Raw genomic sequence first — 19,164 nt, 5'->3', positions numbered from 1 at the left:
GAGGACGATGGTGGTGATCCAGGCTCAGGATAAGCATGTCGAGCACATTGGAAACTTGAGAGAACCAGGGGATCTAGCGAGTTCTTAACATTGCTCAGCCTGAAGAGAGAACGTGAATGAACAAAGAAACCGCCCCCAGAGAAAGGAGAATGATGGTTGGGTCAGGGTGGGAAGATGCTTTATTTTCCTTATAGTGGTTATCACCACCCAACATACATGTGTTTGTGGATTGCCTGTCTTCTCAGATGGTACATAGGATAAGGGATTTTGTCAATTTTGTTCACAACTTTTCCCCAGTATCTAGAACAGTGACTGACACGTGGTAGGTAGGCAATAAAATTTTAGAAATAAATGAATGAATGAACGAATGACTGCTGAGTTGAGAGCAGTTTGAAAAAGAGGAAGTAGACCAGAGAATTTCTATTTTCATCACTTTATGGCTGACATTTCCATGCTGAAGATTTTCACTGAGGGCCGATTCTGTCCCAGCAGCATGCTAGTAGCTGGAGCTTACAGTTTTGTGGAGAGAATACTAAGACATAGGTCTTTCCCTTAGGGAGCTTACTGTCTGGTCGAGGAGGCCCACATTTACAAAGAACTAATAATAGTCAGTTGCGTAAGTTAAGTACTAGGGCATCAGGCATTGTTGGTAAATTGATAATTCTAGCCGGATGAAGGAAAGTTTGTTGATTTGCAAAGCAGTGGCTGAGGTAAAAGCACCAGATGTGGAGCAAGTTCAAGGTGGACTTGGGAACTGTGAGTGGCCTGTTTGGCCAGAGTGCCTGTTTGGCCAGGGAAGTTAGGGCAGCAGGGTTGGGATCAGGTGGTAAAGGGCCATGACTGCCATGGTAAGGAGTCTATCGCCACCAGACAACAAGGAAGCATCAGAAGGAGTTTGAACAAAGCAGCAACCTGATTGATCCCATTTCAGGGAGCAGACGTGGCTTCGTGAGGAGGGTAATTCGATGGAGCCATAGGAGTAGCACTTAGGAAGCTCTTGCACACCTGGCGGGAAGTTCCCAGAGCCTGGTGTAGGGTGGAGGCCGAGATTGATCGAGGTAGCTTCCATTTAGTGAGCAGCTCTTTGTGCCAGACCTTGTGAAGAAGTGGTTGTTAACCCATTTTACAGATGAAAAATTTGAGACTCAGATACAACAGGTACTTTAGCTACTAAGATACAAGGGCACACAGCTGTTGAAGACAGATGAAACGGAGGAGGAGGTCAAACTAAAGAAGGCAGAGAATCGGTCTGGGTGCCTAGGAGCCTGACAGTGATTAAAATAAGGATTTTTTTTTTTTTATTCAGTGGTTCAGTGGAAAATATATTATTCAGTATCTACTGTGTGTCAGATATTGCGTGGGCTAGGCAGGCAGAGATGAAGAATGTCAGCCCTCCTTAGTAGGGAGCTTGTAGTCTGACAGGAAGATGGGGGCAAATACGCAGCCACACAAGGAGACAAAAAGAAAGCTTCTGTAGCAAGAAGAACTTTTGTGGGGGGAAAGAAAGTTCCAGTCTGGAAGGTAAAAGATGGTTATTGGTACAATGTTTTCTTGCCACAAAGGGATGGATTAATTTTGTGAATATTAAGGATGTTTTCTCCTATGAGAACTTTGCACTTGTAATTTCATGCTTAAGTGGATCAGCATCTTATCTTAAGGGTTTGGCATTTAACAGCTGCAAGCTTTTAAAATGTCTTTTCTAGAAGTGTTTGAATTGACGTGATTACATGGATCCTACTGTCTCTTTTTCCTTTCTTCATCGAGGTCAGTATTTTCTGACTGCTCATTGGGTACAAAGTCCAGAGAGCACTAAGGACTTCGTAGAGAGGACGTAGTAAGAAAGATGGAGCCCTGCCTTCCCAGAGTTTCCAGTCTCAGAGAGAAATGGCAGGCTGGGATTTGCCACAAGCCTCATATCCCATCTGTATTGGTAACACCTACATATGGTCTAGCAGCAGCCCTGCCTATTTTGGAGGGAGTTTGGCGCCCAGCCTCTTGAGCTGACCAGGTTGAGCAGGAGGCTGGGGAGGTGGTCTGGCAGGGAGGTTGTACTTGGGAACGTAGAAGAGAAACTCAAATCTCAGAGTAGAAAGGGGGTGGCTCCTAGGTACTGGCCCGCGTCGGAGATGAGGCACGGGGGAAAGGGAAAAGGAGGTGACGGTGTTACCTTTAAGTGCGTTGCGCGCCCGCCGCACGCTGAGGTTTGCTGTGCCTTAGCTCATGTAGTACTTGAGTAGTCCTTGGAGGTAGGCTGAGCTTCCGACTTTACAGGTGAGAATCTGACGCTCTGGGAGGTTATCTGTTTTGCACAAGTTCCCTTAGCTGGGACGTGACCAGCTAGGACTTAATCCTAGTGTGTCATGCCTCGGGCTGCCCCTTTCCTCCCGGTGGGCTGCAGGAGGGGATGCTTATGGGCAGGATGGCTAGGAGGAGGGGCTGGTGGGCTGAGAAAGTGGGCCCGCCCTGTGCCAGGGAACGAGGCTGGGGAGAGGGTAGAACAAGGAAGGGTGGATTGGCAAAGGCAGGTGCCCCTGCCAGCCTCCCAATGCTGGTGTTTGCCTGTGTTCCTGGCATTTGTGCAGGCTCGTCGGCTCCCCTAGGTCATCTTTCATGCGACCTCATGAGTCAGTTTGCACCATTTGCTAGAATTTATACATATGTATTTCCCTTGCTTGTTCTGCCCACGTTTGTTGACAGCTGCTTTTCCCTTCTCCTTTGTTCTCTTCTGCCTCTGCAAACTGAGGTTTTAGCCTCAAGAGAGCGCTATCTTACTCTTTCCCCTAGGGTGTGTTTCAGATGCCAATGCCGGGACTTGAGAATCCCTGGCGAGCTGTGGGTTACGGAGAAGCTGGGTTGGTTGCTGCCTTTGCATTCTGATCTTGCATCCAATACGCTGCACACCTTTGAAGAAGAGAGGTGTTTAGATCTGGCTGATTGAGCAACTTGGGGCTTTTTAATTGTGTCAAGCTAGGTCTTATCAAACTGCATTGACTTAAATAATGTTCCACGTCAGGACCTACAGCTTTACTACACGGAAGCCTCGTCATTTCACTCTGTCATCCTAAGCACATCTCATTGCCCAACAGAAAAGCTTTAGATATGACTGAACCCCCAATACCCAAAAACATTCAGTTTCTACCTGAGTGGCTACTGGTCCCAGAACCCTTATGAAGCGAGTGCAGCCATGCGTCCTTTCCAGTCAGTCGCTGAACATTTTATTGTCTGGTTATAACTGTGTAGAGAATAAGGGAGCTTGATATGTGTCCTTCCCCAGCTTCTAAGTATCACTAGTCAAAACGATGGAAGCATTATGCTTGTTTTCCTTTACTGCACGAATGACACTTAGAGAAAACGAACTATAACGACGTCAGCTATGCAGACTTTTACTTCAGTGCCACACAAGAGTATCTGTGATTTCGACTCTGGGAATCTCAGTCTCCTGGGCATTCTTGTTAGCTTGAATAACTTTCTATACTTAGAAAAGAGGGAGCGGAAATCTTTAGGTTAATACTTAAGTCACCACAGGATGAAAAGTTTTTAATTTCTCTAAAGGATGAGTGAGGGCGCCCTCCGGGACCAGCCCCGTGGGCCCAGGGATTACCCGTCTGGTGGCATGTGGCCTGCTGGTGGCTGGAACAGGCCTCAGTCAGATGTCACCGTGCTCGGTCAGCCTGCGGGGCGAGAGGCCGAGGATTTGCTTCCTGTGAGCTGAGCAAGCCTTCATGAGTTGTGTTGTCTGCGAGTTGTCATGAGTTGTGAGTTGTCTGTTGTCCTGGGAGGAGCTGCTGCCAGGCGGTACCAGCTTGCCTTCCAGGCGCTCTCGTCGCCCATCTGAGACACCCTGTACTTTCACAGATGAGAGCTCCCTAATCACGTCCAGAGGGCCTCCTGGAGCTGACTAAATATTTGTCCTGGGTAGGCTCTCAGGCACCACTGAGTTCCCAGCACTCTGAGTGGGCCTTCCTGGGGTGGGGGTGGGCCTGGGCCTCAGCCTCTGCAGACGGGGCACGGGGTTGGCAGTTGGGAGATGGAGAGCCAGGCCCTTGACTCAGCCCAGCTGTAGGCTCGCCTGGGGCTGAGTTAGGCAATGTGAGCATGACTGTGGGCACCAAACTCAGACCTCGAGTGAGAATCCCAGCTCTACTCTTTACTGCCTGCCCTTTAGGATGGGATTTAATCTCTCTAGGCCTCAGATGCTTGGTCTGTAAAACAGGGAAGTACGCGGATACCTACTTTGCGGGGTTGCTTTGAGAATTAAATGACAAGCCAAATCTAGCTCTAGCACATAGTGGCCCCTCAATGATTTAATGAATAACATTAATAGTAACAACAGTCACCACCATAACCTTTATGCATTTGCTTTCTTATCTCAGCAATAAAGTAGAAAGAATCATAGTTCAGGATTTGAATCTTGACTCTTATCATTGGCTTGTATTTCCTAGCAAGAATAATTAAAACACTGAACTTATTGAAGACTCATGTGTCAGATATACTAAATGCATTATCTCTTAACTTTACAACAATCATATGAGGCAGTTGCTGTTATCGCCTTGCTTTACAGATGAGGAAACTGAGGCCCAGAGAGGCTGAGTTAGACCCCCAAGGTGACGCCACAAGAAATGGAGGAGGGAGACAATGAAAATGCGGGGTTTTTTTATCCTGAAGCTGGTAGTCTTAATTAATAGCCTCCATTTCTCTACCAGTAAAATGAATAAAGTAAGCCTCCGACGGAACACTCCACGTAGTGTCCTGTATGTGAATACATGATGCCTACAGGGGCTGCGCCACCTCCAAGTGGCTCTTACCCTGAAATCTGCAAGGTAGCCTGCACGCGCAGGGAGAGGAGGAGCTCAGTAAAAGTAAGAGTGATGGGGGAGTCTCGCCCAGCTCCCATCGCACTGTCTTGTTCTCACTGTCTGACGTGGTTTCCTCTGCCTCTTGCTCTAAGCAGCAGACCTGCTTGGACTGTAAGAAGAATTTCTGTGTGGCCTGTTCGAGCCAAGTGGGGAGCGGGCCCCGCCTCTGCCTTCTCTGCCAGCGTTTCCGAGCCACAGCCTTTCAGCGGGAGGAGCTCATGAAGATGAAGGTGAAGGACCTGAGGGACTATCTCAGCCTCCATGACATCTCTACCGACATGTGCCGGGAGAAAGAGGAGCTGGTGTTCTTGGTGCTTGGCCAGCAGCCTGTAATCTCCCAGGAGGGCAGGACTCATGCCCCCAGCCTGTCCCCAGACTCCCCCGAGCAGCAGGCCTTCCTGACCCAGCCTCACACCAGCACGATACCTCCTACCTCACCCGGCCTCCCTTCTTCACCCCCAGCCCAGGCTCGGGACCGGCAGCAGGTACGGGCCCATTTGCAGCCACACCATCTCTGCCAGTTGGAGGGCTCGTTTTCCTCTCCCGCCTGTACAGTGGGAGTGGGGCAAGGTTAAGTGTCCGGATTATGTGATGCCTTTCTGCTTACTGATGAGGGATGATGTTTTCTGGACATCCAACTCACGTTTTGGCTTTTTTCAGGGATATTGATGCACGATACTGGGTGTTTGTGTTTTTTGTTTGTTTGTTTTAATTTTTTATTTTATTTTATTTATTCATTTTTTTTTTTGGCTGCGTTGGGTCTTCGTTGCTGCGTGCGGGCTTTCCCTAGTTGAGGCGAGCGGGGGCTACTTACTCTTCACCGCAGTGCGCGGGCCTCTCACTGCAGTGGCCTCTCCCGTCACGGAGCACAGGCTCCAGGCACGTGGGCCTCAGTAGTTGTGGCGTGTGGGCTCAGCAACTGTGGCTTGCGGGCTCTAGAGAGTGCAGGCTTAGTGGCCATGGCTCACGGGCCCAGCTGCTCCATGGCATGTGGGATCCTCCTGGACCAGGGCTCGAACCTGTGTGCCCTGCACTGGCAGGTGGACTCTCAACCACTGTGCCACCAGGGAAGGCCTTTTGTTTGTTTTTAATATATACATATCCCAGTTAGAGAGTTTTTAAAAATTCATTTTTCCAGAAATATTTTGAGAAAACTCACTGGTATTCTTTGTGTTTAGTTCTGTTCAAATTGCCCTCCTACTTACTCACCTTTGTTGTGGTCTTCCTTGGCCGGATGGGGAACTCCGTTCCTCAGTGACCGTCACAAGGCACAAAGGAAGAAAAGGAACATGTAGAGGGAAGGGAGAGTGGGGAAACACTGTGACTAGGACAAGGGCGCTGCTTCTCTTGCCAGCCTCTGTCTGGCTGGGGCAGTGGTTGGTGGGCTGTTGAACAGTAAGCAGCCTTACCAGCATCCTAGTGGGGCCTGGGAATGGTAAGCTCAGAGCAGCACATCGACTGAAACATGAACCAGGCATGAAAAGTACAGAAATGAGTAACACATTGCTTCTGTGCTGAGAAAGCCCCTCTAAGGGGGAAGGTAGATGCAGAAACCAACTATTGGATTAGAGTGATGCAGGTGGACCTCACCGTTGTGTAAGGCATGATGGCGTCCCGTAGACATACGTAGGTGCCTTAGTGAGCCTTTTACTTACATGGCTTGGGCAATAGTGGGAGGATTAGGACCTAAGAAATCCGTTTTCCACATCCAGTTTGTCACTGACTCTTGGGTCAGTTTGGGTGAGGTTTGAGCCTATAACAATGAAATGGGGTTAGTAATCCAGACCACTTTTGCTCTTGCCAGGATGTTGGGAGGACAGACTAGCGTGATCTCACGCCTAAAGGGCTTTGAGCCGCCTAGAGCAGGCACGTGCCAGTGTTGTCAGTTCCCACACAGGATGTGGATGGCTGCTACCTCTTGTTTATGATCACTTCCTTTGCCAGGATGGGGCCCCCTGATTCAGCTCTGACGAGCACTGAGGCATAAAGGCCACTGTGATAGCATGCTTTACCTTCAGGAAACTCAGCAGCTCCCTTGTTGGCTTGAGCCTGCTTTCTCCCCAGTGCGCTCTGGAGTTTAACTCTTCCCTCAGCTCTGGCTCTGTCTGCTGGACAGGTTTGGGCTCCTGCTTTGACTTCCTCCCTTTGCTTGACTAAGTGTTTTCGCTGTGTTTATGGGGAGCCAGGAGAGTGCCTTGAGGGATTTTTTTTTTCCCTCAAGAACCTTCAGGTGGCTTTTCCAATGAAAGGAGTCGGTTTTAAGCTTCCTTTCATTAATCAGAAGTTTCCAGACTGCACCCACAGGAGACACTGTGTACCGGATCTCATTGGGTACTTCTCTGATGTTTTCAGAGGGCCTTCAGGTCAGCTCACATCCCCTGTTCTGGTGAGGTCTGCATTTTGTCAGCCAGAAAAACAGGGGAAGCAAAGTAACTTGTGCGTGGCTGCCCAACGATTCTACAGCGAACTGCACCCAGGATGCAAATCTGCTTATACCATTCACCCTACCAGGGCCCTTTCCTGTACCTTTAATGTCCTGGCAGTAGTTGCTGGTGAAGAAAGTGTGTGGAATAAGCACAACTGTGCACACATATTCATTGTAGATTTTGGTTTAGCCAGTGGGCAAACTGAAAAGACAGGAGCATACTTTGCAGCATGAGATCTAGTTTCTCTTTCCTGGAAAAGAAAGGACATACAAGAAGCTACTTAGGATGAGGTTAGGCTCTGAAAGACTTTTTGTAACTCCAAGGTGACACCAGGAGGCCAGTGTACTACACCGACGTAAATCTAAGAGAAAACTAGACGTTGTTTTGGATGCATCTCCGTACATGTGTACTATATGTGGGGTTGTATCGTCCCTCGGCATTTTTGGTGGTGATGGTTATTTCTACTCTTCATTGCCACTGTAGTTGCTTGCCTGTTCTTTTTTTTTTTTTTTTTTTTTTTTTTTTTTTGCAGTATGCGGGCCTCTCACTGTTGTGGCCTCTCCCGTTGTGGAGCACAGGCTCCGGACGTGCAGGCCCAGTGGCCATGGCTCACGGGCCCAGCCGCTCTGCGGCATGTGGGATCTTCCCGGACCGGGGCACGAACCCATGTCCCCTGCATCGGCAGGCAGACTCTCAACCACTGCGCCACCAGGGAAGTCCGCTTGCCTGTTATTAATTAGCTCCGTATTATGCATCCTAATCTGAGATGAGCGGCTAGAGGCAGTGAGTGACTGGTTTCTTTTACTGAGACCAGTGGAAAAGGCCTGTGAGCTCAGACACCTCTTTGCTCTGGGCTCACACCAGGCCCTTTGCCTGTTGGGAGCAGTGGGTGAAGAGGATCTAGTTAAGGGATTTGTGGCTTCAGTGGTGATGGGATTAGGAGGCTCACAGTTCTGACTACTCTGTGGCAAAACCTGAAGGAGTATCTAGGAGGAACCTTTTGAGAAGTTAGAATTCTAAGCAGAATGAAACTTCTTAAGCACAGGCGTTTGTCTTAAATAGTCTCAGGCTAATAATAATTTTTGACCAGGTTTCAAGACAGCTCTCAGTAATAGTGTGCCCTGCTGGTTGGAGCATATTTCTAGAATGTGAGAGCAGCAACTAGCCAGAAGAGAGGGGTAGGGTGGTGAGGGTCTGGAAACTTTGTCTCATCCAGGCCAGATGAGGAAGTGGGGGAGATTTTGTGTGGAGGAAGGGAAGCTGTGATATGAACAGCTGGGAAGAAAATAGTTGGCATTGGTCTGGGGGCAGAACCAGGGACGGTGGGCAGAAGTTGTCGGGAGGGTAGTTTGGGGTCAGTATCAGGAAAAAACTTGACAGCGGTCCCTCACAGGAGTGGACGTGTTATCTTCCTTTCACTCGGAGTGTTCAAACAGACTAAATTGACGGTGAATGGCGGTTAATGCCGTCCTGGTGGTGGGCAGAATTAATGCATCTTGTTCTAGAGTTGAAATTTATTTCTATTGCTTCCCTGCCTGACAAAGTCAGTGTTAAAGAGCAGGCTTTTGTAGTGCTGTTATGCGAGACTCCAGATTTCCGGGGGAGATGGGAATGCGTTTTGGATATGGTGTGAGCTGGCAAGAGGCCCATGCTATCCCTGGGACATCTCTGTGGATGTGATGGCACCTTTTTCTTCCCACAGGCCAATGGCCATGTGTCTCAGGACCAAGAGGAACCCGTCTACCTGGAGAGCACAGCCAGAGCACGTGCTGAGGATGAGACGCAGGTGGGGCCCCTGCTTGGGTCTGTGCCTTTGCCTTTGCTCTTTCACTGGCGTTCTTAGGATGTTATTAGGAACCTCTTGGCAGACTCAAAGTGGAGAGAGGAGAATCAGTGTGTGATGATAGTCCTTCTGAAATTCTGTTTTCAGGGGTGGAGTTTAGTGTTAGCATTCCAGATTAACCTTTGTGGCTGTCAGTGTGTTCGTGTGGAGTTGTGAGTCACAGTGGAGACTGGGGAGCCACATGGCCCATTAGTTTCCAGTCTCTTGACTTTCTAAGAGCTGCCAGAGGGCAGGCTCCCGGTGCCGCTGTGCAAATCTTGTTCTTTTCTTCTGCTTCTAGCACACAGTAGCCATTGTTAGGGGAAGGAAGTCAGATAGTCAGGAGGAAAGATGGGAGGGAGTTCAGGCCTCAGCCGTGGCGGGCCCAGTGCACAGGGGGGCACAGCCATCGGGGCCGTGGAGCTATTGTCACGGGTGCATAGAGAGGATGCTTGACCAGGAGGTGGGCTCCTTCGTGGGAAAGCAGAACTGTCTCCGGGGGAGAAGGACCAACACCATTCTCAGTAGTTTCTGCTGCTGCGTTTAGTCATCACAGCAGCCCTGTGGGGCAGGTCTGCTGCCTCTTCTTCATGGAGGGGCAGTTGGGCTCCGAGAGGTGAGCCACTTGCCTGATACTATTCAGTACTAATCAGCGGAGGAATCAGATTCAAAGCCAGGGCCACCTGCCTCAGACTGCAGCTCCTTCTACTGGGTCATGCTGCTGGGCGGGTCGGGCCGGCTGCGCCTGAGCACAGGGCTCGGGTTGGGAAGACACCGCGGTCTCTCTTGCGATGCAGGGCGCCGCGCCAGCTACTACTCCTGTTCCTACTCCTCTTGAGGCCAGTCACCAAAAGCACGGGGTGATGAGTGCTCTGGGGTCCTGGGAGGGAGAGCCTGGGTTGGGGGAGCTGAGCCCACCGATCTCATCTTTGCCTTTGCAGTCTGTTGACTCAGAGGACAGCTTCGTCCCAGGCCGGAGGGCCTCTCTGTCTGACCTGACCGACCTGGAGGACATTGAAGGTCTAACCGTGCGGCAGCTCAAAGAGATCCTGGCTCGCAACTTCGTCAACTACAAGGGCTGCTGTGAGAAGTGGGAGCTGATGGAGAGGGTGACGCGGCTGTACAAGGATCAGAAGGGGCTACAGCACCTGGGTGAGGGGCCGCCTGGGTGACAGCTGCACGGAGTTCCAGAGTGTTTGCTGTCTCTCTTGAGAGTCGACATCGACCTGACTAAATTTCCCTGCTTTTAGCCCAGGAAGGAGTCACCTTACACATCTGCAGCCTCTAATAATAGCTGTCCTTTGGAGTTGAGGGCTGGGATTGGGTATTTACTCCTCAGGGCAGCCTGTGAAATAGGCGTTATTAGTGTCTTCCTTTTATTGTAGAGCCCAGATTTGAACTGAGGATTTCCTGGCCCAAGTCCGTGGCCTTTCCCCACACACGTCACCCCTGCCATACTGACTACTGCCTTTACCAGTACTCCTTCTTTGCACACACGGTGCAAGAACACTGTGTCCTGCCTGCACTTGGGCTGTTCATTTCCCAAAGCATGGTATCATTTTCAGCGATGCCCAGTAAAATATCAAGGTCTGTGCTCAGATGAGTTTGGAAAAAAAAAAAAAAGAAACTTTATGTCCCTGCTGCTGATTCATGGTGGATGAATAATGGAACAGTAAAGGCAGAGAAGTCCTGCAGAAGAGAGAGGAGTTGAGCCGTGTGGAACTCTGCATTTCCTGAAGTGACTTCGCCCAGAACCTACCCCCGCCCCCTGCCCCCCAACAACCCCTCCCCCGCTGATTTGGTCCTGCAGGTCGTTTTGACTCCTTGCCTGCTAACAGTGGTTGAAGTCGGATTTGGGGCTCTCCTCTCCCAGAAGCTCAGATTCGTCAGAGTTAGGGGACATCTGACTGGTCACCTGATCACAGACTCTCCCCTTTGGGATCGTCCCCAGAACCTCCCTAGAGTGGCGAGGACCTGGGACTAGGAGATGGCTCCGCCGGGGGGCTGCATCCCGACTCCCTGGCTGACTGGATCAGACTGTTCCTCCTTTCTTGACTTAGTGCTGGCTTCAGAAGCATCAGAAAAGGACACTGTGCTTATGCAGTATCCTTCCTGCTTGGCAGTTTTGTTCATGGCAAAGCAGTGGAATCTCTCTTTCTAAGACTAGACCAGACACCCCGGCAGGAGCTGTGTGTGAGTCCTCCGCATGTAGGGGGAGTGAGGAGGGCGGGTGTTCTGTCTGGGCTCTTGGCCGGCCTGGTTCCCAGCAGGTGAGCAGTCAGAGTTCGGAAGTGAAGGCAGGGTGGCTGGAGACTTTCCTCGTGCCGTCACATATTCAGACGCCTTCTTTCTCTTTCCTTTCCAGCATGTGGTGCTGAAGACCAAAACGGTATGTAGTTGTTCCTGTTTGGGAACAGGCTTAGGCTCTTAGCTCTTCTGTCCTTCCCCTCCTTCAGCCGTGATTCCTGTTATCAGTCTAAGAATTCATGTCAGCGTCCAGAGAGGGTGTGGGGGAATTCACTGGGAACCAAGGCTTTTCAGCATCTCTGGAAATTCTCATCCCTGTCCCCGTGAAGGGACAAGAGTGGCAGGACACCTAGGGGCAGCCTGATCTGCATGCCTCTGGGTTGTCAGAGCTCAGAAGCCAGCATTTGTAAAATATTCAGCAAAGCAAGTGGTGGCATGTGGCACATCCGGTGCATTTCCCACACTCCTGGGGCTAAGGCACTCCCTCCCCTATAGTTTTCACTCCATTTTGGTCTGAGTGGGAAGGGTTTCTGTGTACACCTTCAGGGAAATCACTTGGGATGTTTCTCAGCTTCTGGTACCAACTAAAAAGAAAGAGTGGTGGGAACTTCCCTGGTGGTCCAGTGGTTAGGACTCTGAGCTTCCACTGCAGGGGGTGCAGGTTCGATCCCGGGTCGGGAACGAAGATCCCACATGCCTCGCGGTGTGGCCAAAAAAAAAAAAAAAAAAAAAAGGGTGGTGACCTGACAGCCTTGTTTGTACAGGGCTGGGTAGTGGTTAGAACTGCTCTGGGGATAGATCGGCGCTCAGCTGCCACAAACTCACCCATGTGTTAAAGACCACCACTGGGCCTTTGGGCACCTCCAGAACACACTGCAGGAATCTTGACTGCAGATCCAAATCATTCTAAAACATGCTAGACCTTTTTGAAAGCCTAAAGGCTACATGGCTGTTTTACTAAATAACAAATTTGGAGAGTCTTCTGAAAAAGTTTTAAAGTGCTTTGCAGGTCCCTGCACTACTCTGAGAACATCCTTTCTTGGGGAAGAGCTCACAATCATACAGTTCAGAATGGGGCACAGTCTTCTGGCTGATAAATTCTCAAGAGTTGAACTCCCCCAAATCATTTGGAGTTCTAAACTGACTCCCTCATCTGATACCAAGATCTGGCCAATCCACTTGGTGTCTTTCTTTTTCTGATTCCTTGGAAGAATGCTGGCAACTGAGTTGATGAATTTGTTAATCCTGATAGAAATAATCAGTAATGAAATTCTATAAATTACTCCAGCTGATCTTAGGTATTTATATAGTTCAGTTGTTTCCAAACCTTCCCTGTTAGGGCCAACAGCTCCTCAAAGGGGTAAATAGATTTCACTACCTCTTAACAGCCAGCCTTCCTCAAGTGCTTCTTGACTTTTTGAATAGTCCAGGGAACAGGAAAAGAAAGTGCAGAGGCAATGGAGTGTGAGAGAATTCCCTGTGGAACCGTAGAGGTGGCTGGTATGGGGCCAGTTGCCTGTTTATAGCTACCTGGTTCAGGCTACCATTTAAAACATGCTGGGGATGGTTGGCTTTGGGGAAGTGAAGGTTTTTCTGTTCCTGCAGCTAACCTAGGATGCTGGTCATGCCCACTGTATCTTACCACTTGCACAAGCCAGTTAGCCTTGTCGAGAACTGTGCACTGAGCAGTTAATACTCTATTGGCAGTCCCTGCCCTCAGGCCCCTTGCCCAGAAGTCCGCCTGCCTGGATTTGAACCCTTGGGCAAGCCACTTAACCCTTTGGTCTCAGTTGCCTCATCTATAAAATGAGTAACAAGAGTACCTGCTTCATAGTTTTTGTGAGGATCCAATGAGTTAAAACATGCAAAGCATTTAGGACCCTGCTAGCACCTGTAAGCTTGCAATAAATGTGGGCTGTTATCATTCCCTTGGGAGATGTTCATTTGTCAGACATTTAGAGAGCACCTACCATGTGACTGGTTGCAGGGGTTCAAAGATGAAAATCAGACCTCAGAGCACATAGCAGATGCTTCGTACATTATTATAGAAATTGATTGCATTTGTTGAATTTAGGGGCCCATAGTGTAGTAGGGAGACAAATAGGCAAACTGAAAAATTCTCATGCAGTGTGATGAGCAGTCATGAGAGTATGAATAAAGCTGTGTGTGGGGAGCAGAGAAGAGGGATCCATAATCTCTGCCGGGTTCTTGCACCACGACATCTCCTCAGAGGAAGCCTGGGGGTCGTCTGTGGCATGGCCCAGGGGCTCCTGTGATCCTTGGCTTTATTAAATTGGGGATATGTTTACATATAAGCCTCATGATCCTTAGTGAGCCATTCATTACAGCTCCATTTATATCTAAACTTTTCTGAACCAGTTTTATCTTTTCATCATGTTCTGCCTCAGAGTATTAAGTCCCTAAGTGCCACTCACTGGCTGTATTACAGCCTCAGTTGTCTGAAAATTATTTCTTTTAAGCTTTGAGGACTTTGCCTTATTTAGTTCTCATGTTCTGGGGACGTCTTTGGTCTACAAGTACTTGACTCTTCAAATCTATAGCCTGACCTATAGAGGTGCAGATTAAACAAAGAAGTGAAATTAACTACTGGGGAAAAGTTTTCTTGGAGTTCAGTTTGAGTGAAGTATGTGGATTTGGGGGGGCTTTTCCCAGTGTGCCTGTTCTCCCCCTGTCCCCCAACCCCGTACACTTAGACAGTCTTCTTACTTTCCTCTATACCCCCTTTCTGCTGTGTGTGTCCAGGGGGAGCAGTGCCATCCAGCCTGGAGGAGAACCTGTGTCGGATCTGCATGGACTCGCCCATCGACTGTGTTCTGCTGGAGTGCGGCCACATGGTCACCTGTACCAAGTGTGGCAAGCGCATGAACGAGTGTCCCATCTGCCGGCAGTACGTGATCCGAGCCGTGCACGTCTTCCGATCCTGAGGGCTTGTACCAGCTTCTTCAGTGCCTTACAGGGACATAGCTCGAGGTGTCTGGGCCCACAGTTGGCCAGCTTGCAGGGGGGCAGCCTAACAAGAAAATCTGCAGTGTTCCCAAGACCAGGGCAAGCAAGATGCTGTGTCACCTCTGGGCATGCACAGATCGCACAGGCAAGTCCCTGTTTCAGCGATCTTGGGGTGATGATGGTAACTAATGAAGAGAGGACTTTCTGGAATTTGGACCGTATCTTCCTCCCTTCCTCTGAGAACCTAAACAGTTTCACCCTTCCTCCTGTAGCCCACCCATCCCCCTGAACTGCGTGTCTCTGTTCCACCCATCGGAAGTCCTGGTGGAAATGGCTCTCTTCTTCCCCAGCACATCTGGATTCATTTCTGGTCCCTCTGGCTTTCTGTGCTTTAACCGACCTTTGCTAAAGTCTCTTGCTACATTACCTAAAATCCATGTGTTTCTTCAGACCAAAAAGATGTTAGCTTCCCAGACCAATAGTGATCCTCCTTAGGACAGAATTTGGCCCAGTAAACTCATTTCTGGCGAGAAATGAAACACAAATGCTATGGAAAAAATTTGAAGTCATTAAGAGTTGCTTCCTTAAGTGCTGGGATTGGAAGCTATCAGTCTCTTGACCTGACCTTGGCAGTCAACAAAGCATCTGGCTTTCAAACTGCTGGGAAATTCCAGTCTCTGTGCGCGAGATGGTGCGTGGATCATCTCTGCTGCTTCTCTTGGGGCCTGACTTTGTGCCATCCTTAATTTTAGTTTATGAGAAAAGGGAAAGCATTGGGTGGAAGCAATGGCTTTCTGCTTGGCTTTGCCTTGTCCAGCAGCCAGCCTTAAACCACTTTCCCCTGAGCGTGAGATCCCTCTTTCCCATGGAGGTTTTAAACATGGTCTCACTGAAGGAACAGAGAGAGAGAGCCTCACGCTTCTCTAGCTAGACTTCTCATGAAGCTCCCAGAGACTGAGCATGTAAGACAGAGCACCTAAGAGGTATCAGAAGGTACTGAACGAGGCTGGATTCAGCCCTTGAGCAGACAGCTGGAAGTCTTAGTTCCCCAGGTTGGTGGGGACTCCCTACTCCCATTTCCTTTCTCAACCTGCTGATTTAGGGGCAGGTCAGGAAGAAGCATTCTCTAGGCCCTTTAGGAAGGGCCGTGCAACGAACAGGTGATGTTCTCGAGCCCTCTTAGTGTCTTTTCACCACTGGAAGAGCTTAAGTTTGCCGGAGAAGCTTAACCAAGCACAAACGTACGTACTGTGTACTATCAGAAGAGTGGTGTGTGCTGCCGTCACTACTGGGCGAGCTATGCAAACCCTTGAACACCCGAAGGCCTTGGCAGTCCCCCCACCCCCACCCCATGCAGCCAAGATCTCAGACTGGAAGAACCAGTCATGACTTTGAAAGCAGTGGGAAACCTCTAAGAGGACCTGTTTATTGGTACAGACATGTTTAATGCTTTCTGTCAACCACTAATCTCTTTTGGGGGAGTGAAATAATTTTAAAGTGGTTGTCAGCTGAACACTGGACCACTTACCTTGACATTATACTGGGTGATTTGATTCTGAGCTACAGCCTTTCTAGGAACTGGGGGAGTCAAGAAATTTCCCTATAAAGACATCGTCTTTCATCTTTCTGCTGGACAGTAAATACTACAGTTTACAGTGCCTACCAGTTTAACAAAGGATTCAGCTACTCCTCAATTCCACTGTGAAACAGGTCTACATGTATGCAGCTCAGTTACAACCTAGCAATAACTTCAGGGCAGAAGCTGGCTGTCTCCCTACTTAAAACTTGCTTTCTCTGCTGAGGCCTTACCTCTCCCTACCTCCCAACTTCCCTCTTAGACATGAGTTAATAATATCCTGATGGTTGGTCTGTAACCTCAGTAAGAATTAGAACTGATGTCATTTACTCATTTTGGAGAAAGAACTTGCCTTGAAGTCTTCTAACCTCTTTTGGTGGTTTCCATTTACGAAAAAAAGGTGGCAAACACCTCCCCCCACTTTTTTTGTATCTTCTTTATTCCTACACCAAGTAAAAGTTGGGAATTCTAAGATCCCATTTCAGTTATTATCTAATCTAGGTAGAAAACTTGACTTTTATCCTTGAATATTCTCTCCTGCTCCTCATAGGTCCTTGGTCTTAATTATCATGGAAACATCTAATTCTTCCATTATTCCATGGCTTTTGCTGTGACTGTTCTGAGGTTTCAGTTGAGACTTGTTTTAAAAGACATGGACAGCTGACTGGTTCATAATACATTGGAATAGCTGGATCCAAACTAGTAAGAATAAGCTGTACAGGAATTAGTGCTCAATATAAAATGTATAAATTTGTTGAAATCTTTTGGATGTGAATGTGTTATTTCAAGTGGCTTATGTTAAGATTTTCTCAGACTTACTTGGGTGTTAAGAGCAAACCCAAATGTGTATTTTTTGTTACAGAGCTCTGCTTTATAACTTTGTAATAAAGTTTCAGTATAGATGCCTGTCTGATCTGGTGTGAGGATACCAGAGGTCTGACAGTTAAGACTGACATGAGCTGACAAACCACAGGCTAATCCCAGGCACACAGGCATGCTCTTGAGAGACTGCATTATTTTTGGAGATGCTTGGGCCATGTGGCCTTGGTCATGGAAGAGCCTAGAAGAGGATGGGACCTGGGTAGGAAAAAGGACCAATCCTAAGTCCAAATAGGAAAACGCAAGTGAGTTCAGGCATGGGACACTGATTTGGTAGAGGCAGACCTTAAAGATGTGGGTAGAAAGGAATCTAAGGACAGCCAGGGTGCCTAGTTAAGTCTTCAGGTGACCCTGGGAGATGGACAGTAGCTTGTGGATACAGCTGTGGTGGCTGGAGTGTGGCTCAGAGGTTGGCCCAGCATCGAGGGCAGAGTGCCCTGTCTGTGCAGGTCTGTACGCCTGCCTGACCAGGTGTCCAGGGGAGGGGACCCCTGAGTAGGCCGCCTTTGGGAGAGCTGGATTAGTGCAGATCTGCCCTGTGACTGAGGAAAGAAGAAATCTTGCCAAAAGGGCATAAAGCCTCGAGGCTGAGCCATAGCACTTTGTCCTCATTGTTCTGGGCAGCTGACCTGTTCAGCACCCTGGATGACCTCTTGTCTGCTGCCAACCAGCAGCAAGTAAACAAAGGCTCAGAGGAGGGCAGGCCTCCAGCACTCTGCTGGGGAGGTCTAAGATGATGTTGTTTACGGTCTGTGGAAATACATGGATACAAAATCACATCTAACCTCAGCAGCAAAGAAAAATTGTGTCGGAAAGACTGGAAGGAAATAAACACCTTGTACAGTGAACCGAAGACAACACACCCAGCGAGGCAGGGAGGGGCTGAGGGGCTGAGCTCATGACTGAGACTCCCCACTCTGCTGTGCGGCACACCCTGAGTGAGAGACCAGCCAGGCAAAAGGGCAGTGTCTGTGTCCGTTGGCAAAATCCTGAGGCGAGAGCCCTGTTCTGCTGCTCTGTCCAGTTGCTTGGCCTGAGGAGGCTGGAGACGGGATGAAAATTTATGTAGGTCAGTGCTCAGAGGAGCAGCTTTTGTTTCCACAGAGGATAGAATAAAGTGTCATCTTCTCAACAGTGAAGCCAGACTGAATGGTGCCTATTCAGAAACACCAAACGTCCTGGCCTAGAGTCAGGGCACCACCCCCTCCTGCCCTTCCTCCCAACACATTTTCAGCAGCAGCTGGAAATCCCGGTCAATCAGGTTGGAGTTGGCCTCCCAGCAGAGTGTGACCTCAGCTGAGCACACTGGAGGAGGGCCGGGGCAAGGTGGTGGCCCAGACTCAGACTCATGCTCGGGTATGCTCCAGAGACTGAGTCACATTAACCTCACTCACAAGGGCTGGACAAACAAGCCTGCCAATCTGTTGATAAGAAAAAACAGAATGGACCCTCAGAAGTCAGCAGAACTAGTTGGAAGTCAGTTTAAAACCAGATGGTGACATGATGAGCCTGCACTCAGACCAGAGTGGGCTGTACCGCACAGGTGCGAGGCTGTGGAGGTGGTCTGACAGGGTTCTGAAGTCAGAGGCCAGGCCCCAGTCTCCTGGGCAGGGTCTGGACATGCACACCAGTGCTGATCTTCCCAACTCTAGATCACTACGTGCCAGGCTCTGTGCTAAGTGCTTTACCTAAGGCCTCCTGAGGTCACTTACTCTTCACAGCAACCCTGTGATTTAGGTGCAGTTCCTGTCCCCATTCCTGGAGGGTTAGGGCTATTAAGTTTCAGGGCTTGATTCAAACTATGTCTGTCTACACCTGCACTGCCCAAGGTGGTGGTCACTAGCACTAGCCTCACGTTGACTACTTGAACGAAAATGAAAAGTTCCCTTCCTCAGTTTTGTTAGCACATTTCACATGCTCAGAATATGGCTGATTCATGTTGGCCAATGGAGATTTACAGGGTGCTTCCAATGCCATAACAAGTTCTATTGAACGGCACTCGTCCATGCTAAATTGTTTCCCTTTTATTCAAATAAATCAGCCTCAGGCGGTGCAGGAGCCATTCTTTCTAAGCAGGCTGTGTAGATTTGTCCTCAGGTGGGTCTTTAAAGAGCAGTCTTTTTTTTGTTTTTGCGGTACGCGGGCCTCTCACTGTCGTGGCCTCTCCCGTTGCCGAGCACAGGCTCTGGACGCGCAGGCTCAGCGGCCATGGCTCACGGGCCCAGCCGCTCCACTTGTTTCCAGATTTGGGGGAGGCAGATCCTCCTGGAGCCCTTTATCCCCCCGAGGAGTAGCCCAAACAACCTCCCTTTCCTTCCTACCTGATCATGGTTCCCTCCCTTCACACAGGGGCCCACACACTGTAATAGGAGAGCACAAAGACAAAGCCCA

At 49.3% G+C, this 19,164-nt stretch overlaps 1 protein-coding gene across 4 annotated transcripts in view; it reads left to right on the top strand.

Annotated features, from left to right (window-relative positions):
* RFFL (ring finger and FYVE like domain containing E3 ubiquitin protein ligase) overlaps positions 1 to 19,019 on the top strand; it is a 70,769-nt gene extending 51,750 nt beyond the window's left edge. For 3 of the 4 annotated variants that reach the window (XM_079904542.1, XM_079904544.1, XM_079904545.1), the window contains exons 3-7: positions 4,952 to 5,341; positions 8,985 to 9,068; positions 10,046 to 10,256; positions 11,470 to 11,493; positions 14,115 to 19,019. In XM_079904542.1, the coding sequence (XP_079760668.1) occupies positions 4,952 to 5,341; positions 8,985 to 9,068; positions 10,046 to 10,256; positions 11,470 to 11,493; positions 14,115 to 14,296 (891 nt within the window). In that variant the 3' untranslated portion in view covers positions 14,297 to 19,019. The remainder of the gene's footprint in view (positions 1 to 4,951; positions 5,342 to 8,984; positions 9,069 to 10,045; positions 10,257 to 11,469; positions 11,494 to 14,114) is intronic. The other variant, XM_079904543.1, reaches the window with a different exon arrangement.
* Positions 19,020 to 19,164: the final 145 nt, after the last annotated feature.

This window comes from Stenella coeruleoalba, assembly GCF_951394435.1.
Source record: "Stenella coeruleoalba genome assembly, chromosome: 19".
NCBI lineage: Eukaryota > Metazoa > Chordata > Mammalia > Artiodactyla > Delphinidae > Stenella > Stenella coeruleoalba.
This window is presented reverse-complemented; position numbering and strand designations above follow the sequence as displayed.